Source organism: Typopeltis vanoorti, chromosome 13 (genome assembly GCF_054136105.1).
Source record: "Typopeltis vanoorti isolate ZY-2024b chromosome 13, IOZ_Tvanoo_1.0, whole genome shotgun sequence".
Lineage (NCBI taxonomy): Eukaryota > Metazoa > Arthropoda > Arachnida > Uropygi > Thelyphonidae > Typopeltis > Typopeltis vanoorti.
Genome location: NC_143561.1, coordinates 68,319,634 through 68,342,916, shown reverse-complemented (window position 1 = coordinate 68,342,916; position 23,283 = coordinate 68,319,634). Strand labels below are relative to the sequence as shown.

Here is a 23,283-nt window from a genome sequence, read left to right as displayed (position 1 = left end):
ATTCAAAGTTTCCAAAGATAGAATTACTCTACTCTTTTGTAGTAATGCATCAGGTGATTACATGACAAAACCAATTTTTATTAACCGATCTGCAAATCCTTGTGCGATGAAAGGGCTCGACAAGTACTTACCTGTTTATTGACAAGCCAACAAAAAGGCATGGGTTACAGCTAGCATGTTTGAAAATTGGTTTTTCAAGTGTTTTGTACCCGATGTAGAAAGTTACACAAAGAAAAAGAATATGGACTTCAAAATTCTATTAATTTTAGATAATGCACCAGGCCACCCAACAAATTTAAGCCATTCGAATATTAAAATAACTTTTTTGTCACCTAATACTACTTCACTTATTCAACCACTTGACCAAGGAATAATATCAACATTTAAGTCATATTATATTCGGCGAACATTTCAATTAATTTTGGAAAAAATGGAATCTAATCCAAACATGACACCGCCTCAAGCGTGGAAAGAGTTTTCAATATTGAATTGTGTAAAAATTATTTCTCTGTCCATTAAGGAATTACAACCCTCTACACTGAATGCTTGCTGAAAAAAAATATGGCCTGAAGCCATAATGGAACAAAATTTTGTATCTCCAGTGGATGCTGAGCTACGTCGTGTAATAAATGGTGCACACATTTTTGGTGGAGAGGGCTTTTGCGATATGGTTGAAAACGAAATTAGTGAATTAATTGATGGAGAAACAGATTTAAAAGAGGAGGAACTGGTACAATTAATAGATGGCGTCGAACCAAATGGCGGCAAAGTTCTGCCAAAGATTCTGATTGTGATGAATCTGTTAAAGAATTCAGTTTAAAGAAGAAATTAGCAGAAGGATTGGACTTGGCAAGAAAGTTAGGAAGTTATTTTAGGGGATAATGATCCCTCAATTGGGCACTCGGGAAAATTCACGAGACAATTGGATATTTGTTTAGCGTCATATTATGAACTTAATAAAAAATTGCAACATAGTGGAAAGCAAAGTCTTATTACTGACTTCTTGATGACTAAACCAGCTGAAGTATGCAATGAGAATTATACAAAATGTCCAAGAGATTTCAAGTGGTGACGTCCTCTGGCCACTTAAAGAACATCTACGAAATGTTTTTTCTGAAAACTGTGATGACGATTAAAATATGCGCTTATTTTATTGTGTCTAAAACATTTATGCATTATGTGCAATGAAATTTATGTACAATTTGTAATTTTTAGAATTTTATACTACGTATTTGTCATAGTTTGTTTTCTTAACTTACATGAATTAAATAAAAATATTGTTTTTGTTGGATATGTTACTGTTGTTTATATAATTTAAAAAAAAAAAAAAAACGATTTCGGAACCAACCCTACTTTTTCTATGTGATCTATGTCTCGTATAACGCGGCATTTCTATGGAACCTAACATCCGCATTATACGAGGGTTACCTGTATTTTTATTTATTTATTAAATATTATATTACTAACATAACTGAATCTGTTTTATAAACTAATTTTTTCGGCCCTTTAATTTAACAATTTTTTTTAAAAAACTAATACCTTTAATGATAGTGTCGCATGTATTAAGTATTTTTATTGTTTCGAGACCAATTTTATTTGAGTTACACGGCAACCACTGTTAGCTAACCTACATGAAAATATATTTACACTTTCAATTCAATATATCAATAGTTTGTTCTGAATGGCGAATAAGGTTACATAAGTGCTTTGCATGATATAAACAACAATCACTGTATACTGGAGTTCCGTTTTCTCTCTCTCTCCCCCAGTTTTCCCATGTATTTCTTTTGTTTTCCTTTATTTATTTATGTTTTGTGCTTCAGTTTTATTAGTCTAATTTTGATTTATTATTACATTTTACATTTTTACAAATTACTTTTTACATTTTTTATTTTATAGAAAATTCTAACTAACCATTAAAATTGGAAATTTTTGAATAGAAAAAATCCAGGCAATTTTGAAGAGGCTAGTTGATGAAGAATTCTCATGCTGAATTTCAAAACACAAATACAAAAATGAATACAAAAAAGGTTTGTCTTTACAATGAAAATTACTTATCAGTGGGCTTTACATTGACTGGTGATCCAGATTGTCCTCTTCCACTGTGTCTCGTCTGTGGCAAACAACTTTCAAATACAGCAAGGGCTCCAGCAAAATTGAAAAGACATTTCACAAAAAATCACAATGATATGGAAAATAAAAGTGCTGATTATTTTAAAATGCTATTGCAATCTCGAAAGAAACAGAGTGCAGTTTTTATGAATAAATTCAGTGTCAGTGAAAAGGCTCAGGAAGGAAGTTATTTGGTAGCAGAAATTATTGCACAGAAAATGAAAAGTCACACAATTGATGAGAACCTAATAATGCCAGCATGTAAAATTATAGTGGGTAAAATGCTGGGACAAGATGCAGTACGAGAAATGGAAAATATTCTACTTTCAAACAGTATGATAAGTCAATGTATCCATGATATGTCAAATGACGTCGAGGAGGTTTTGTGTGATAAACTGAAAAATAGCAGTTTTTCCATCAGAGTTGACGAGTCATCAGATCGTACCAATAACTGTTACATTGTAGCTTTTATAAGATTTGTTAATGAGGGTGAAATTCAAGAAAACTTACTCTGTTGTAAAGAATTACCTAAGACAAGCAGAGGAATACATATATACAATATTTTATCCTTATATCTGAAAACGAAAGGTCTTTCTTGGAAGAACTTTATTGGCATCTGTACTGATAGTGCTCCATAAGTGGTTTTGTTTCTCATGTAAAAGAAGAAAATGCTGATGTTGTCTCAACACACTGTTTTATTCACAGAGAAGTATTGATGAAGTATTGATTTGATGATGTCAAAATCTCTTGGAGATTTTGACATCATCAAAAACTGAAAAAAGTTTTTGATGATGCCACAAAAATGGTTAACTTCATTAAACAAAGGCCAGTTCACTCTAGAATGTTTAAAAATCTGTGTGAAAACCCCCTGACAAAGAGCATATAAATCTTTTGCTCTATAGTAGGAGAGACAGAATGAGAGAGGGATATGGAAGTGCTAGAAGTGGAGAAAATGGAAACAGTAGGAGAGAGGGAATGAGAGAGATGTATGGGAGTGCTAGAAGAGGAGAGAATGGAAACAGTAGAAGAGAGAGGTATGGGAATGAAAGAAGAGGAGAAAATGGAAACAATAGGAGCGAGGGAATGGTAAGAGGTATAATGTATGGCGACTCAATGATCCGTGGTGTTCAAGATAGGATGCGTGAGGAGTGTTTGCCAGGAGGAACAATAGAAAGGGTGGCTATGGCAATTAAGAGAGGTGAAAGGGTGGATGAGATGATTGTGATGGTAGGAACGAATGACTTGAGTGGCAATGTAAGTCGGGTAGCGAGAGATATGAGATTTTTGCTTGAGACTGTACGGAAGAAGACAGAGAGAGGAAAAATAGTGTGCGTGTTGCCTAGTTATGATAATGATGAGCTGAGCAGAAGAGGGGTGATATTGAATGGCATAATAGCAAGAATGTGTGACAAGAGAGGACTGGTATATGTGGATGCTTGGAGTGCGTTTGAGGATAGAGAGGAGTTGTATGCGAGAGACCGTTTACATTTGAATGAGGAAGGACGTAGGCATCTGGAGAGATTGCTGTTCTGAACGAGTCAGTGTGTCCCAGGGAGGATGATAGCAGGGGTGGCCTCTTGTGGGAATGGATACTTGGGAGAAGGGAGACAATGTCAGGTAACACTGAGCCCAGTGGAGTCTAGAAGGGATAAGGCTGGGTATAGAAACAATGGCATTTATATGCTGTATACTAATGCCAGGAGTATCCGGAATAAGGGAGAGGAATTGGTGGCGCAGATAGCATCAGCCTGGCCAAAAATTATTGCGATCACTGAGACGTGGTTGACAGAAGGGGATATAAAAACAGGAATAGAAGTCGCTGGGTATAGCATTTTTCATCAGGATAGGAGGGGAAAGCGTGGTGGTGGGGTGCTGCTTATGATAAGTGATGACCTATGTCCTCTAAGAGTGGAGAATTTGGAAGGAAGTGAGACAAATGATTTTGAGAGCGTATGGTGTGAGGTAGAGGTAGGCAAGACAGGATATTTAGTGGGGTGTTGCTACAGACCCAGGAGCACAGAGGATGGGGACCAGGAGATGTTTAGACAGCTAAGTTTGGCAAGTGCAAGAAGAATGATTGTTATGGGAGATTTTAACTTCAGTAGTATAAATTGGAGAGAGGAAGATGCATGTAACAATAGGGGAATGGAATTTCTAGAATTCTTGAGGGACAAATGTCTCAGGCAACATGTAACAGAGGGAACAAGAGGTACAAAAATTTTGGATTTGGTTATAGCATCAGAAGAGTTGATAATAACTGAGTTGACGTCTCTCCCACCAGTTGGAGAGAGTGATCATATGGTGTTGACATGGAAATGAATAGACATGCAGGAGTATCAAAGAGACGGGAACTTATGTGGAATTATAAGGCAGGTGATTATAATAGTCTTAGACGTCAACTTCGGGAAGTTTCATGGAGGGAGGAATTGGAAGGCCGGGATATCACCAGTGCGTGGGAAATTGTGAAAGAATATTTGTTATCCGCAATGGTAAGTTGTATACCACGAGTGAAGAAGAGGGCGCAATTTGGAGTAAAGTGGATGACAAACAATATTAAACAGGAATTGCATGCGAAAAAGAGGCTATGGAAGAGATATAAGGAGACAGGTGAAGAGATGCATGAGGAATATAAGACACAGGCCAGAAGAGTGACTCGTGTGGTAAGGAAAGCGAAACTGGAATATGAGAGGAGATTGGCCCTAAGATCCAAAGAAAATCCTAGGGAATTTTTTAGCTATGTGGCCAGTAGGAGGAGAAATGACCGTGGAAGAATGATATTGTGGGATAAAAATGGGAATAGAGTGACTGATGCAGAGGACATAGTGGAATTGTTCAATGAACACTTTATTGGAGTATTTCATCCTAGAGGAGTCGGTTTTAATGCTAGAGGGATAGGACTGGTACGAGGTCCGGAGGTACAGGAGGAGAGTGTGTTTCAGATACTGAGTACTCTGGATGTCAGTAAAGCTGTGGGACTGGATGGTATTTCGCCACGAGTTTTGAGAGAATGTGCTAGCGAATTGACAATACCTTTAACGTGGCTTTACAATGAAAGTCTGGCTTTGGCAAAGGTGCCCAGGGAATGGAAGGAAGGTAAGATAGTGCCATTGCATAAGGGTGGTAACAGACTGGAAGTGTCTAATTATAGGCCAGTCTGTGTGTCATCAGTAGTTGTTAAGATCTTGGAGAAAGTAGTGAGGGACCGTGTACAGCATTGGGCAGATGAGGGTAATGTTATCTGTGAGAATCAACATGGATTTGTGAAAGGACGCTCTTGTTTTAGCAATATGCTAGCCTTTTATAATAAAGTTACAAGAGCATTAGATGAGGGAAAGGCATATACTGCAATTTTCTTAGACTTGGCGAAGGCATTTGACAGGGTGCCACATGATAAGCTGATATTTAAGTTGCAGCACATGGGTCTGGATGTCAGATTGGTCAACTGGATTCAGGATTGGCTGTCTGATAGGTATCAGAGAGTTGTGTATGGTGGAGCAGTTTCCAGGAGGCAGAGGGTTACAAGTGGGGTCCCACAGGGCTCAGTACTAGGACCTATATTGTTTAACCTTTATATCAATGACATAGCCAGTGGATTGCAGGGGGATATTCAGTTGTTTGTGGATGATGCGAAGCTGGGAAGGATTATTAGTAATAGTGCAGATGTGGTAGCCCTGCAAGAGGATTTAAATAAGCTAGATAGATGGGCAAATGAATGGGGGTGTCAGTTTAATGCAGCAAAATGTAAGGTCTTGAGGTTTGGGAAACATCGATGGGATGCTGCATACTCTATGGGAGGAGTTATACTGGAGGAAGTAGGGGAGACAAGAGATCTGGGGTTGAGGATTGATAGAAACCTGAAGTTTAGGGGACATATTGCAAAGGTGGTGAAGGTAACACAGAGGATTGCTGCTATTATGAGAAGGACACTGACCTGCAGAGATAAGAGGGTTATCATTCCGTTGTATAAGTCTCTGATCAGACCACACTTGGACTATTGTTCTCAGATTTGGTTCCCAGGATTTGAAGGGGATAAATTAACAGTGGAAAGGATACAAAGACGGATGACAAAGATGGTTTCAGGACTGTACAAGGATAGTTATGAGGATCGGCTGAGAGAATGTGGACTGCAGAGTTTGGTGGATAGAAGAAGGAGAGGTGATATGATTGAGACTTTTAAACTGTTGAGAGGTGGTTACAGGGTTGACACTGGGGAGTTCTTTCGCTTGGTTGATCAGCGGGACGGAGTGATGACAAGAGGCCATCCCTGGAAGTTACGAAAGGAAACTGTGAGCAAGAGGGTAAGGAGTGGGTTCTTTGTGTGGAGGGTGGTTGAGCCGTGGAATGCATTGCCTGATGGAGTGGTGGGAGCGAGAACGGTCAGTGAGTTTAAAGAGTGGTATGATAAACTTTGTGTTTCTCAGGGGGGGACCTCCCCTCGATGAGTCTTGACAGACTTTATGTCTTAGGAAGGACCTCCCTCGATGAGTCTTTTGACTCCTTGGAGGCCTGAATAATAATAATAATAATATAGAAATCTGGTGGCTAAGTAGAGGAAAAGTTCTAAATAGGGTGTTTGAGTTAAAAGATGAATTGCAAAGTATTTTCAAGAAAACAATAAACAAGATTTTGCCAAGTGTTATCAAGATCAAAAGTGGGTGCAGATGCTAGCCTATTTAGCCGACATTTTTCATTATATTAATATGCTGAACAAGCCACTGCAGGGCTCTGGAGAAAATATATTAACTTCAAGTGACAAGATTCTTGGATTTAAAAGAAGGCTGAATCTTTGGAAAAATCATGTTGCAAAAGGGAATCTTGATATCTTTCAATTACTGGTGGGGCTTAAAAGTAAAGAAGGATATTATCAAATTTCAAGTCTTATTGTAACCCACCTGGAAGAACTGACGATAAAAATCGAACATTATTTTGGCCCTTCCAACACAATTGTATGATTGGGTGAGAGATCCATACTTGGAATCTTCTGCTCATCCTGAGAACTTGACTTTAAGAGAAAAAGAAGAACTTTGTGGGCTGCAATCTGATCGTACATTCAAGATGAGATTTACTGACCTATCCCTGGACAAGTTCTGGATTTCTGTTAAAGAAGAGTATTCTACTATTCATAGGAAAGCAATAAATATATTGCTGGAGTTTTCAATGTCTTACATGTATGAGCAAGCTATTTCTTGTTTGACAAGTATTAAGAGCAAAGACAGAAATCATCTCCTTTCTGTTGAAGATGAAATTCGTGTTTGTTTATCTAAAATCCAACCCCGAATTAAGTATTTGTGTACCAAAAGACAAGCACATGTTTCACATTAGAAAATTAAAACTTTATTATTCATATTTGTTTCAAAAATAACAATTCTTTGGCACATATTTTTGTTTATATGACATTTTACTTTGATTTATCTTATTATTTTAGAAAATTACAAATGATAAGGTTATTATTTGTTTTCCTCATGATCTTTAAATTCATAAAAATAAAGAAAGATACTAACAATGATATATAATAATTATTATGTAGGGGTTCCCTACAACATGGATTTCAAGGGTTTCGCAAGGGCAAAAAGTTGAGAAACGCTGCTATACAGTATATAAAAGAGGAAATTCAAAACATGTATAAACTGGTTAAAAATATAAATCCAGATGTTGAAATTTCACAAACAGATGTTACGGAATGGATTACGGTTAGAACCAAAAGTGAATTCGAAATCAAATGAGATGCTGAAATTATAAATATGACTACAGAATGAATTAGAAGACGATGATGATGATAAAGAACTCCAAGAAAAAAAAAGTAAAACAAGAAGAGCAAGTTGACAGTTTTAATATGTGTATTGAATGGGCTAAGTAGAATGATACACCATTCCACAAAATTTTATTGCTAATGCAGCTCCGAGAAGAAGCATTCGAAAAAAGCTTAGATTCCAGCAAAAGAAAATCATTGAATTTTTTACAAAGAAATAAAAAAACTTTTTTTTTGTGTTAGTTTGTGAAACTTTTTTTGTGTTGTGTACAAGAAAGTGATATTTTTATGCAAATTAAGTTACTGTATGTACTGAACTATGCAATGTTATTAAATCAGAATCCTCAACAATACAGGTACATACAAACTAAATTTTTAACTAAAATAAACTTGTGTACTGTATTATTTTTTAAGTTTTACATAACAGTACAGTGGCTTTTTTCTATCAGTTACTTCATTTATTTACAGAATTAAATTAATGTACCATTAGAATCTGATTATTTTTCTCTTAAATGCTAGTTGTCGTTGTCTCTTGGTGGAAAATTCGCTAATCTGAATGAACATAGTTTTTATTAGTTCAGATTAGCGAGATGCCACGGTACTTGGTTTAATCCTTTATCCAAGTGTAAGCAAACAAAGTTTGCTCTTGAACTATTTTCAGGACTGGGACAACTCATATAAGGAAGCTAAGAATTCACATCGCTTGCCTTAGTATCCCATAATGCAAAGCACATCTTGCAGACATGTATAATACTATGCATTATGTGAAGGGTCGCTACCCAGAACAGTTTCGACCTTTATTGAGGTCTCTTCAGTGGGAGCCAGACCCAGAGGTGATACTAAGGTTGAAGTAATGCAGAAGTCATATTTTTATATTCAAGTTGCCAAAAGGCGTCACACCTTATTATTCAATTACTCTGGATTAGAGACAATTGTTAGAAGTTTTTTTCACTTGGTTATACTATAAATTAAAGACACCAAGAAATTATATACTTGGTTTAATCCTTTATCCAAGTATGTTGGTGCCTGAAGTATTTTCAGGACTGGGGCAACTCTTATAAGAAAGCTAAGACTTCATCACTTGTCTTAGTATCCCATAATGCAAAACACATCTCCTTATAAGAGTTGCCCCAGTCCTGAAAAATACTTCAGGCACAAACTTTGTTTTCTTACACTTCGATAAAGGATTAAACCAAGTATATAATGTCTTGGTATCTTTAATTTATAATATAACCAAGTGAAAAAACTTCTAACAACTTTTGTGACATTAGGTTAAGGTTAAGATGCTATCCATGTATCACCAGTGGTTCTGATTCATATTGGAATTGGGTTGAATCTTGAATATACAGGTTAGCAGTGGTTGGAGATAGATAGGAATCACATTGCTAAATCATATTGCAAGACAAAGATATGACTCTCTCCATTTGAAGAAAGAGTTGAAAGGCACAACTTGGGATTGTAATACCTCGCCTCTTAGAACAGCAGCCCTGGCTTTGCTCTTCCCTGTTGTGGAGTATTGTTCCCCAGTTTAGAACTGAAATCACCGCATGACTCTCATGGACACACAGCTTAACATTACAATGAGAACCATTTCTGGTAGCTTAAGATCTGCTATTCTCCCACGGTTACCTCTTCTTCCCACATCACTCCTCCATGCTTCAGAATCTCAGGAGAAGCTACCATCAAAGAAATAAAGAAAATCAGAAATAACATTTACCTTCCTATACATCAGGATATTTTCCCACGTCCATTCTTACCTCCAGATCTCCTATGTGGCTAGTGGAAATACCAGATGGTTGTCCCCAGGTCTGGCAGAGAAGACACTGGAACAAACTAAATACCTAATTACAGATCCATCTATCAGACTTCCTGGATTCAATTTACCATGACACCTTTGGAGCCAAATAAACAGATTTAGGACTGAACAAGGTGCTGCTGTGTCCATTTATTACATCTGTGGGGAATTTCACAGTTACCCTCTGTGTGTGTGTGTGTGTGTGTGTGTGTGTGTGTGTGTGTGTGTGTGTGTGTGTGTGTGTGTGTGTGTGTGTGTGTGTAGTGCTGCTATGGAGACTATGCATCATATCACTGATAACTGCCCCACACCTTTTTTCCCTGGAGGCCTCAGGAACTTGATTTACTCCTAGATAATACCATTGATTGGTTAACTGAATTCTTAATCTGTATATAGTTTTGCTCATTAATTTTTTCCCCCCCATACACTAAATGAATAAATAAGAAAGAGCAGTAGAGACATCCTCTGAAAAGTTCCACAATATCGGGTGGAAACAAACTATATAGTTGATAGCATCTTCTACTGGTATATTGGCAAATAATGATTATGCTCACCTGGCTGGAGTATCTGATAGATTAATTTGTATTCACAATAGTTTTTCTACTTGGATGATGTAATTCTTGATGAAGGATTCATTATAGCTCATGTGGCTGCTTGGACAAATATTTGGATAAAGGATAGGCAAGAGAACTAACTCGCAGATACTATCAACAGTTAGGCAGAGAAGTATATCATCTTTATGCAGGGATAAACTGATTATCCCAAAATATTTAAAGGTCATGAAATACTAACTTTGCTGTGATAAAAGAATAAGGACTACATTTTCTCTCAAATTTGTTTGTTATGTCTCAGTTTCCTAATACCACCATCCATTCTGAACAATGGTTTTCTTTAAATGTTAATTTTCTCTAATTCAGTGTTCACAAACATCTCATGGATGTTTGTGAATGTCTGTGGATACAGTAGGATTCTAATAGATGATACTGGTTAGAAAGGGGAAGTGCTAGCAGTAGCGAACCGGGTCAGCAGGCCTAGTCAGTTTACTAGAAATTGGCTATAAAAATAACTTGAGAAAATACTATACCTTTGGTATCATTGGTTGTTTAGGATAAACACAACAGTGGCAGCTGGTACATTAACACTGTGACGCTGCAGCACCCCGAAGAAAAAAAACGAAAAAATTAAATTTTGTTTGTGTTTATAAATGCTTACAACATTATATAAATGCAATATAACATGTTAAAGGTTACAGCTTATGTTTCGACATTGATTGAATAGTTAATGATTGGAATTGTTCGATTAACACTTTAGATTATGAAACAAATGCACTGCGATCTAACGCAATGTCAGAATTATCACGTTCGGTCAGTTTCTGCTAGACTCGCCGATATTCATTTGCACTTGTCACTGCACGTAACAAGTGAACCAACACTGTCAATTTTCAACACATATATATAAACTTTGTTTATTTATTATTAAATATTTATTATTAGTCTGCAGATCTTGAAATGTAACTTTAACAAGTTTCTTCTAATTTTTCTGCCCATTTGCACAAATACTAGCGCATAAGTTGAAGATCTACTTTAGTCTGTAATCATGATTAAAGGTTAAAAAAAAATGTCACTCCAGTGTTATGTCTGATATTGTTTATTTTACTACCTGTACATATTCATATACTGGGGGAAAAATCATATATAGTATATATATATATCTTTCATTTTGAAGGAAAGAAATATAAATTATTATTTACTTATTTTATCAGTTTTTTTAATATTAAACAGTTTTCTTGGCTCTTCACAATGCATTGAATAATGTGACTGACTTACTGGATAATGTTTCATTTATTACACTGTTAATTGATAAAGGAAAAAAAGCATCAAATCAATAATTTTTATGTAGAACAATAGCTGTAGCTGAAATATGCAGAGTTGTACACAATATAATTCTGTGTTATGGAATAAAATTTTTGACGGTCTTAAAGTTATGCTTAAAATATTTATTTATTTCTGTTTTTTTAGGTTGGAATTTCTCGAGTCTTTGCTGAAGTGCTTCCTTCTCATAAAGTTATGAAGATCCAGCAACTGCAGGATAAAGGATTAAAAGTTGCCATGGTTGGAGATGGAGTAAATGATTCACCTGCTCTTGCAAAAGCAAATGTGGGTATTGCTATTGGCACTGGTACAGATGTAGCTGTAGAGGCTGCTGATGTTGTGCTTATTAGAGTAAGTCATTCTGATATGGACATGCATCGTGTTCTTAGCTTAGAAAAATGGTAAAAAAAAAACTCAGAAATATTTTGTGTGCAGTACCAAACTTAATAGTTTGTTACTGTACCAAAGTGGGAAAGGTATATTATGATACAAGTCACTGATGAATTGTACTATTGTAAAAATTAGTTTTACCCTCTTATTTTGAGTATTCATTTCTTTAACATCAACTTTGCTTATTTTTAGATTTTTTGTCTCCTCAATTATCAGATTCTTGCTTTATTACTGTGGGCATCTTTCAAATGCAAGTATATCTTACATTTTGCTTTGATTTACCAAATGTTTTGTCTCTGAATTTAGTAAATTATAAGTTTCCCTTCTGCTAACATAATAATTAGTTTTTTATTCCTCATTGATTTTATCGGAATGAGTAGTGTAAAGAGCTCTTCTTTCATTGTTTTAGTTGTCCTAAGTTACATAATCAGCTCTTCTTCTTTCATTAGTTTCCACTTTGAGATTGCAGTTTCTTTTAAACTTGTTTCTTGTCCTTTTTTTTTTCCAAACTTATTATTTGGACATTCAAAGTTTTTTAACTTGGTTCTACTATAAATTAAAGATGCCAAGAAATTATATTCTTGGTTTTAATCCTTTATCCAAGTAAGCAAACAGTGTTTTCAATGTGAAGTATCTTCACGACTGAGCTACTTGTATATAGAGTCTAATGACTTCACATCAATTGCCTTAGTATGTATCGTATAATGCAAAGCGCACACACACACACACACCCTTTTGGATGTGTATAATGCTATGCATAATGGGAAGGACCACTACCCAAACCAGTTTCAATCTTCATTGAGGTTTCATCAGTGGGAGCCAGACCCAGAAGAGGTACTAAGGTTGAATTAATGCAGAAGTCATATATTTCTCATATATGAGTAGTCAAAAAGTGTAAGACCTTATTAAGAAAATACTCTGGATGAGAGATAAATGTTGAAAGTTTGTTTTGCTTATTTGGATAAAGGATTGAACAAAGAATATGATTTCTTTGCATCTTTAATTTGCAGTAGAACCAAGTTAAAAATCTTTCAACATCTGTCTCTCATTCAGAGTATTTTATTAATAAACTGATTTATTGTCAGTACACTCATGAATCCTTACTGACAAATTGTTCCATTTGTTTACCATTCTCCCAGCAAAAAAAATATAAATAAAATAAAAATCTCCTTGTTTCTTCCCCTTCTGCCATATGCTGAAAATTTTCCTTGGCATCTATCTTGTAAAATCTTGTAGTAATTGATATGTTTCTATCATGTCTCCTCCTTTCCAATCAGCTAAACTCCACAACCTACAGACCTTTAATTTCTAACAGAAAACATTCTGCAGAGTTGTTACCATCTTGCTTACCTACCTCCGAATCCTCTCAAAATCACTTCCTCACATCTACACAAAGCTAAAGATCAAAAATCTGAGTAAAATAATCTAGCCCATCCTCACTCTGTGTTAGGCTCATTGACCTGTCATGACCAAGTCACTTAAGTTTCTTAAAAATCTGATTATTGCATTTTCTGCTATGTCTGTTAGTATTGCATGTTCTTCTGGCTGGTTTGTCTGATTTTCAACATGAAAAACCAAGTTTTCAGGAGGGAAATCTCTGCCATCTGCATGTGAGACCAGCTGAATCACCTTAACTCCTGATAAAGTCTCTTCACTTCCTAGATAGGATTCAAACTCCAGTTCTTTCCAACCAAAGGTAATTAACACCAATGAGTTCCATAGGTTCTCTGAAAAATGGTTCAAATGTGGTCTATTGCGACTTTATAAAGAGGGACAATAATTGCCTCTTTGCTACTTCTGTTTTTTTGAACATCCTGTTGATCCTTTAACTTGTCCAGTGTGTCTCCCTAAAGTTCAGCTTTCTATTCTCTCATGCTCTAAGATCTAGCTTCGTTAATTTTTTTGCCCTTTAGTGTAATACACAATTTGTCATCTCTGCAGTCCAAAGTGCAGCACTAATTTTATACTTGACAACATTAAACAGTCAACTATTGTCCTTTGTTCAAGTTATCAGTCTGTTCAAATCCTCCTATATGATCTCTACCTCAGCGTCATTACTTTTACCATTCCAACAAACAACTGGATATTACCTTTCAGATAATCTCCCAGTGTTGTTAATTTAGAAATTAAATTAATCATTTAATCCATGCACTGACCTTATCCATCCTAACTGGTCTAGTTGGCCAAGTGGTTAGTGTATCTGCTTTCCGACCAACAGGTTTCAATTCCACCATGGGCATGGTTGTTTGTGATTGTCTTTAAGTGGAAGATGAATTTCAATGCCCAGTGTAAGACTACCACCCCACTTATCAGAGGTCTGAAATGGTTTGAAAATGTTCCATGTTTAGTCTGTAGAGCAGGGTTTATGGACTATGTAAAAAAATAAAAGTACAACAAAAATGTGCATATAAAGGGTGTCCGAAAATTCACGCAAGATTTAAATTTAGCACCATTTGTGCGGTAAAGTGTTGCCAACGAGAAAAAAAAAGACAGCGTGACAGCTGACAGTTCAGGGTTATTAAAAATGGAGCGCTACACAAAAGAACAACGCATTTTCATTGTTGAGCAATATTTTTAAAATAATGAAGGTTTGGCAGCTACAGTTTGCAATTTTCGTACAAAATATGGTCGGAATAGTGATTTAACTTCATCAACTGTGAAAAGATTAATTTAAAAATTCAAGGAAACTGGATCAATTAGTGATCTTATACACTCTGGCCGTCCTTCAACAAGTCGTTCCACAGAAAACATCGAAGCAGTTCGTGAGAGTGTGCTGGGAGTCCAGGAACATCAATTCGGCACTGTGGTCTTGAATTGGGCATTTCGAGAAGCTCTCTACAGCGTATTCTCACGAAAGATTTGCATCTTTATGCTTACGAGGTTTAATTGACTCAAGAACTGAAGCTTATCACCACACACAGCAAAGAGAGTTCGTTGAATGGATTATGGAACAACAACAAGTGGATGCTTATTTTTCGAACAAAATCATCTTCAACGATGAGGCTCATTTTCATCTTGATGGCTTCATTAATCGACAAAATTGTCGCATTTGGGGTTCAGAAAATCCACGAGTGATTGTTGAGAAACAAATGTATCCACAACGTGTCACTGTTTGGTGCGGATTTTGGGCTGGAGGCATCATCGGTCCATTCTTCTTCGAAAATGCGGCTGGTAAGGCAATAACAGTTGATGGTGCTCGCTATCGCGACATGATAATCCAGTTTTTTGTGCCTAAATTGCAAGATATGGATGTGGACGACATGTGGTTTCAACAAGACGGTGCCACATGCCATACAGCCTGAGAAACAATTCAATTATTGCATGAGTCATTTCGTGGTCATGTAATTTCCTGTTTTGGTGATCAGAATTGGCCGCCCAGATCATATGACTTAACGGCGTTGGACTTTTTTTCTTTGGGGTTTTTTGAAGTCTAAGGTTTATGCCAACAAGCCCATGACCACCCATGCCTTGAAGGAGGAAATTGAGTGCTGTATCAACGAAATTCAGCCACATTTATGCAAAACAGTCATGGAAAATTTCGACAAAAGAGTGCATATGTGCCAGCAAAGCCGTGGAGGCCATTTACCCGATATGCTATTCCATGCATAACCCTATACTGTACACTTTATGAATCAATAAGAAATTACAATTTTTAATTAAAAACCTGTGTTTTCGATCAAAATTACTTCTTGCATGAATTTTGGGACACCCTGTCCCAAAATTTTATATATATATTGATTGATTTATATATATATATATATATATATATTGATTTTATATATATATATATAAAATCAATAAAAAATAGAAAAAAAAATGCTTAGGCCACCCATGGTAAAAATGTACTATAGGTTTGCAAACATAACACACATTTTCATATTAAGTTTTCATATTGCTGTGCATTATTAAAGGGGTGTTTGCAAAGTCTAGTAATAGAATAGTCATGTGCTATCCAAGTCAGTCAGTGCTTCATTATAAAATGTCGCTACATATCTTCATGTATAGTTTTTTTCTCCCACTCTACTCCTGAATTTTGGCTCTAACCAGTTTTTTCATGACTTGAACCACCAATCCAGAAATATTAACTGTGACCTATAACTACTGCTTGCAGTGAGGATATCTTGCTCTTTTTCCAAACTGTTTGGAACAATGTTGTAATAATGATCAATCAATCATATAAAAGTTAGTGCAAATTCATTCCTTTGCATGTTCTTGTAGATAAACTTATACGTTGGTTACACATGACATAAATTTTTTCAGGAAATGACAATGTATATTAAAATATTAATTAAAAAACTTTAATCAATACCTTCCAATATTTCAGCAATGTAAATTATGATATTTGCATGCAGGCACTAACAACGAGCAAATGAGGCTGAAGAAGGCAACTGGCATTGGCTTAACATATTGACTTAACAACTGTCTAACTACATACAAATTCTTAATAGTACTGCTCCCAATATTATAACTAAGCACACATTCATTATTTAAACCATGCAAGTTAACAATCTTTCCACAGAACTTGTGACTTAGTTAGTGCATGTTTACAATCGATTTCTTGTAAGCAAATTCACTAATCCGAGATGCACTTCCTTAAAAATTACAAAAGTGGTGCCTACTTACAATTTTATCATGAATAAGAGTCCAAGCAAATTACAGCATACTTCTTTAGGATATTAGCATCCTTTTTCTGGTTAACTTCCTTGCTGCTCAGACATTACGGGTGGTCTCTTGTAGATCTTTCCTCTGTCAGATATTCGATATGGAATCGATTGTAGTTACCGCTGGGCTTGCGTGTAACCACTCTCTTTCTGGAGACTAAAACTTGAGAGCCATCAACGAGGAAATCAGCCTGTTGCGATCTGGAGACAAAGATCCTACAGTGCTCGACGGGTAGATAACCCACAATGGGAGAAGAGTCTCAGCTATGAGAAGGGGGGGGGGGGGAATGAAGAGAAGGTGAAAAGCCTCAGCAATGGAAAGGTAAAAGCCTTGGCGACGAGCAGAAGAAAAGCCCTGAGCCAAGAGCCACAATCTCCTTTTATGCAAAATGTCGCTCTTTGTTCTACTTGCTGTCTTTTCAGGATTAGCCTTTAGTGATGACGTCATTTCTGCCTGTTCGGTCAGCATCGGCTGACCTTGCAACCTTTGGTTGGTGTTTCATCATCGCTAATCTGGCTTAATCCCTACTTACAACTTTACATACAGTCAATGTATATGCACTTTTACAGTAATATTTTATTTAGTACATCATACTTTAAATATTACTAAATATTAAGGGGGAAAAAAACTGGAAAATCGATTTGCAAAAATTTTTTCGCAAGAGATTTTACAGTAGGATACACCAGGAGGCACAGGTTAGCTCTGTGCCTCCTGGTGTATCCACCTTATCCTTGTGTATGGTTGCAGTTAAATGAATAGAAAACCCTCGACACTGCATGGTAAAAGAGGGGAAAAGGAAGAAGACTACTTCTCACTTATGGTCTACCTTGAAATTAATTGCCAGTTTCTCCTCAGGTCATTCACTACTTGTAATGGTGGAAGATGTTCTCATTTCAGATTTTTCTTATTAATATTATTTCACCCGAACTCTTTTTCATTTACATAAATTACACTGCTCTTATAATATAAATTCTTATATTGTATCCCTGACAATATTCTGATCCATAAATACTAGAATCATTAATCTGATGTTTAATTTATTCCTAGTACTGTTTTAATTCCATTAAACCTAAAAATGAGCACCACTTTCCCTTAAACTCATAAACCCTTATGCAATTCTGGCCGCCATCCATTTACTGTCTGGCTTCAAACACACCATAGCAACTTCTTGTGTGTTTCATTCCATCTACTACTTTTCTTTGGGACAGTCTTCCTGACATGGTTTCCCTTAAGGACCACAACCTCCAGTTCAAAAAAATAAAATGTAATAACAGGTATTTTCTTAATCATTTGTCCACATATGTATTTAGTTTTGCAGCTTTTTGTGTCTGAATTCATCTAAAAAAATAAATAAATAATAACAATAAATAAATAAATCCATTAAAGAGTCCTGAAGACAGCTCCCTATCATCTAGCTACTCTCTTCAAACCAGTTATTATCAATATGAATCTGAGGAGTTATTTTAGAAATAAAACAGACTAGAGACCACAGATATGATACTTCTGAACAAAATTAGGAGAGTGACCAATGAAATGAGTGGCAGAATCATATTAAAAATGAAGACATTAGAAAAAAGAACTTGGTGGCATTCAAGAATTTGTGAATAGAGCTGATATAAAATAGTGTGGTTACTGACTTAGGATGGGAGTGGAAAGGTTGGCAGAACAAGACAAAGGTGAATTGATGCAGTTATTAGTGCTTTAGAATAATGAAATGTAAGGTATGACAGTATTGGAGACTTGACAAATAACAGATTATGAAGAAAATTTATTAGAAATTAATAATAACATAATTACTACCATATTTACTGTATCTATACATCCCTTTAGGGTATATATGAGATATTCGATGATGATGATATTAATTTTAAATTTTATTGCTTGCTTAACTCCACTGAAAAAAAAAAAAAAAACATGGTGCAGACCAGAATGTTCCGAAGTATTTTTCTGTAATCTTTAATCACATTGGTCTTGGAAGAAAACCAAAATGTGAAGCCTCTCCCTATGAATCGTCCACTTAAGTGCTCTTTATACTATTTAATATATTCTGTTTAAGCTGTATGGTGGTATTTAAAATGCAGAGTAATTTTAAAAATAAAACTGAGAAAATAAAATACCGTCATCTCTTGGGACATTTTTGAAATTTTCTTATGGCGAGGAATTCATTATAATCAAATTTATTATAGTGGGAATTCATATAAGCATAAAAATAGTAACAAATGTAATTGTACTAAATTTTAAACATAAATTACAAATTCAAATTTTATGTAGTTTGATTATTTTAAATATTTTTATATAAAAAGTTAAATATATTCTTTCACAAGAATTAAAAAAAAAATGCCTATTTTATACAGCCTAGCATTTATTTCTTTTAACAGAATGACTTGTTGGATGTAGTTGGAGCTGTTGATCTCTCACATCGTACAGTTCGTCGCATAAGACTTAATTTTTTATTTGCTTGCATGTATAATCTCATAGGAATACCAGTTGCTGCAGGTATGTTTTCTATTTCCTCTTAGTGTATAAATAATGATTATTAGAAAATAACATCTTTTGCATATATATATATGTATGTGTGTGTGTATATATATATATATATATATATATATATATACACACGAGGATGATCTGAAAATTTCTCAGCCTTGACCATAGATGGCAACACTACCGGCAAGATTTTTTTTTTCTAAGTATCAAGTAGTTTGTTTTATACAGCTGTCTGAAGTAAAAGTGTTGTCTGTATCCCTTGAAATGGATAAAATTTAGTATTGTGTGGTTATAAAATTCTTTGTAAAAGAAGGTTTAAAGGCAAAAGAAATTCATTCGAAGTTCATAAAAGTTTATGGGCACTCTTCTCCTTCATTTTCGACAATTAAGAAATGGGCTGCCGAGTTTAAATGTGGCCATACCAGCCTTGAAGATGATCCATGTGAAGGATGTCCAAAAAGTGTAACAACACCAGAAATCATTGATCAAGTGCAAGGTATGGTATTGGATGACCGGCAAGTCAAAGTGTGTGAAATTGCTAAGCCTATAGGCATTTCAAAAGAACATGTAGGATATGTTTTGCATGAAAAATTGCAAATGAAAAAGCTTTGTGCAAGATGGGTGCTGCGCTCGCTTACAGCAGATCAAAAACACACTCGCATGAAAATCTCTGAACAGTGCTTGGAGTGTTTATCAAGAATAAAACTGATTTTATGCATCAATTTATTACTATGGATGAGACTTGGATTCACCATTACATACCAAACAGCAGTCAAAACAGTAGATAGAAGCTGGTTGTTCAGTGTCAAAGAAGACCAAGGTCGTTGCATCAGCAGGAAAGGTCATGGCATCGGTGTTTTGGGATGCTAAAGGCATTTTGTTTATTAATTATCTTGAAAAGGGTAAAACAATAATCTGGAATATTATTCTGGTCTTTTAACCAGACTAGACGAAAAAATTTCTGAGAAAAGACCCTGTTTGCAGAAGAAAAAAATCATCTTTCATCAGGACAATGCACCTACCCACAAAGATGTTTTGGTAATGGAAAAATTAAGAGATCTGCACTATGAATTGTTGGAACATCCACCCTATTCCCCAGATTTGGCTCCCTCTGACTTCTATCTCTTCCCAAAACTAAAACTCTTCCTCACTGGTCAGCGTTTTTCTTCGAATAAAGAAGTGATTGCAGCTATAGAGGGGTATTTTGCAGATCTTACTGAGAACCATTACAGGGATGGGATAATGGCACTGGAGCATTGTAGAATAAGTGTATTAGTCTTAAGGGAGATTATGTTGAAAAATAAAAATAATTTTGAAATTATAAATTAGGATTTTCATTGTTAGGCTGAGAACTTTTCAGATCACCCTTGTGTGTGTGTGTGTGTCAACCCCCCCCCCCCCCCCACACACACACACACATGAAAGCTGTATAACTTATAACAGTATAGTGCCATTTTTAAGTAGGTGACCAAGTAAAAAGAAGGAACTATTGATGTGTTTCCTGAACAGTTGGAGAGCTAATAATCATTGTGAAAAATGTTGGAAGGTTGGAATGAGGACATTATATCTACTAAAGAACAGATAGAATGAAAGAGGATGATGAGAAGTTGGTTTGGCAATTTTAAGGTGAACTGTGTATGTATGTCTGCCAGCAGTTTTTCCTATAGAAAAACAATGGGGGTAGAAACAGAATGAAAAAGTGATTTAAGTCTGAGAAAGAAGGGACATTTGTCCTCTTCAGGATAATGTTGAGCATTTTTATAGAGATTTTTGATGTGCTACTTTGAGTTTTCAAAGATTGGGCAGATTTGTGATTTATTTAGTATATTTGGATTTTTTTTTTTTTTTTAGTAAATTTTAATAACAGATGTTGCAGATAGCAGTGTAGGCTGAGTGTGAAGTTGTGACTTTTGACTTGAGTTGTTTGAGATATGCTCAATTTTTATCCTGGATTTCTGCTTTGTTATGCTTGTTGGAGAACTGAGGTATGAATACTTGTGGCAGTTTTAATTAGAGTGGGGAGAAAGGTGCTCTTATTTCAGTTTTTTAGTCAGAGCAGGTATTTGTATCATGAGAGTAGAAATGGTAATTTTTTTGTTTAATATCATCATCACACATAAGAGGTCTCAAGACTTATAATACTGTAGTGATTAGAGAGAAGAAAGAAATTGTTAATGTGTTCCTAAGTGTTGTATTTGCTGGGGGAAGACTGTTCTAAAGGACAGAGATATATAGAATGAAAGAAAAGGATGAGAAGTTGGTTCAGTGAGTTTGGAGCTTAATGGTATATGGATGTCAATCAGCAGCTGCTTATATTTGTACTAGAATAGAAGTGGAGGAATGACGATGGCAAGTTCAGTGGAACAATATCCATGGAAATACTTATAGAAGAGACATAATGCAAAGACGCAGCATCTGTGGGAAAGTAATTAGAGGGAGTTAGTGGCAAATCTTTCTGTCTTCTGGATACAGACAAACATTCTAAGGAAGGCTTTTGGTGCACCATCCAAGATGTGAGAACAGTATTCTAAGTGTGGGTGAATTTGGGATTTATAAAGTGTTAGAAGTTGGGCAGAAGAGAAGTAATATTTAGAACAAAAAATAAGATCCTTTTTGTGGCTGGAGATCCTACAGACAGATGTTTATGCCAGACCAGAGGTGAAATTCAGGCCAAGAAGAGAAAACCGATCTTATTTAGTCAGGAAAACATCAAACGTGAGGGAAAGTGAGGCATAGTCTTTCTTTGGGAAATAAGGTAGGATTGTGTTTTGAGAACATTAAAATTTACTACATTATCTTCACCCACTTGAGAATGGCTAGAAGATTGGTAAGGCATTGTCATTGGAGGTTTTGAAGCTTGAGTCATCTGAGAACTACACAATTTTGTAAATAATGATGAAAAGTGGTGGAGTGTACCATTATCAGCAAAGCTATGAATACAATTGGACATTAGTGAGAGAGAAGGTTCAATAGACGTATAGGAGAAAGATTGTTGGTGAAAGAACAGAGCCTTGGGATAATCCGACATTGATGAAAAAATTGGGAGGGAACCATCCATCATGACATGCAGCAAATGACCAGAGAGGAAGCTAACAATCCACTGAAAGGGTAGGATGGAAACCTACTCTTGAGTGGATTGCCAGCTTCTAAGGGTAAGTGGCAGCTTAGAAAGAAGGCCACAATGCCAGACATCAAATGTCTTGGAAATATCAAGAGCAACCACATGAGATTCTACAAATCTTTCTGTGGCCTGCATCCAAAAGTGAGTGACGTTAGCAAGAAGATCTGCTGTAAATGAGAACGATGAACACTAACCAATGGTCTCTGCATAGTGAAGAAGCTGGTTGTTGATGAACTTATCATTACTTTTGAGAGTATTGAGGTGAGGGCAGTGGGACAATAATTTGATGTCAGACTTTCATCACCTTTTTAGATAAGTGCTGTTGGATAGAATGCCAGATGTATATGGCACCTTGTAAAGGCAATACAGGATGGGCATTAGTGCTGGAGCACAATGGTAGAGCAACAGTGGGTAATAATAAATAATGTAGGAAATTTTGAAGTGATCTGTTATTATTATGCATTACACTAGCACAATATAAATTGTGCAGCATGCCAAAGATCCTTACCATAGCAAAAAAAAAAAAAAAAAAAGTAATTGTAATATTACATATGACATGTAATATAATAAAAGCTTTAAACTCAGTTTTGGTCAGGGAAAAATTGAAATTCTTCAAGTTTCTCTTTGACTGACTAACAGCATGATTTACTGTAGTACTAGATTTCATAGAAATGCATAATTTGCCATATTTATCCTTTAAGAGCATGGCTGAAGTTAACTAAACAAATAATTGAGGACATGAAAGTTGACTGGTGGGGTTATGCATAGTAGCTTAGGAAATGTAATGTAAAAGTGTTAGTGTATTTGTACTTTGTAACAATATTTAAAATATTTTTAAGAAACTTGTGTTACATCTTGTATGTTACAATTTTAAACATCAGACCATCTTAAAGATCACAAAATGTATGCAAAATATACATTACTTTTAGATTGAAATCAGGTATACATTTCCTAGTTATAACTCTAAACTTATAAGTTTTATAATGTGTGGTATGATGTGCTTCCATTATGACACATACACACCAAAGATATAGATGTTGTTTTGAGAAAAATGAATACCACATTCTATGATTATAATGATGTCTGTTCAATTACA

General features: G+C 35.5%; 1 protein-coding gene across 3 annotated transcripts in view; it reads left to right on the top strand.

The window, feature by feature from the left end:
• The window catches only part of ATP7 (copper-transporting ATPase 1), a 185,973-nt gene that overhangs the window by 153,754 nt on the left and 8,936 nt on the right, over positions 1-23,283 (top strand). For all 3 annotated transcript variants that reach the window (XM_090403124.1, XM_090403125.1, XM_090403126.1), the window contains 2 exons: positions 11,675-11,878; positions 18,958-19,075. In XM_090403124.1, coding sequence (XP_090259250.1) covers positions 11,675-11,878; positions 18,958-19,075 — 322 coding nt within the window. The remainder of the gene's footprint in view (positions 1-11,674; positions 11,879-18,957; positions 19,076-23,283) is intronic.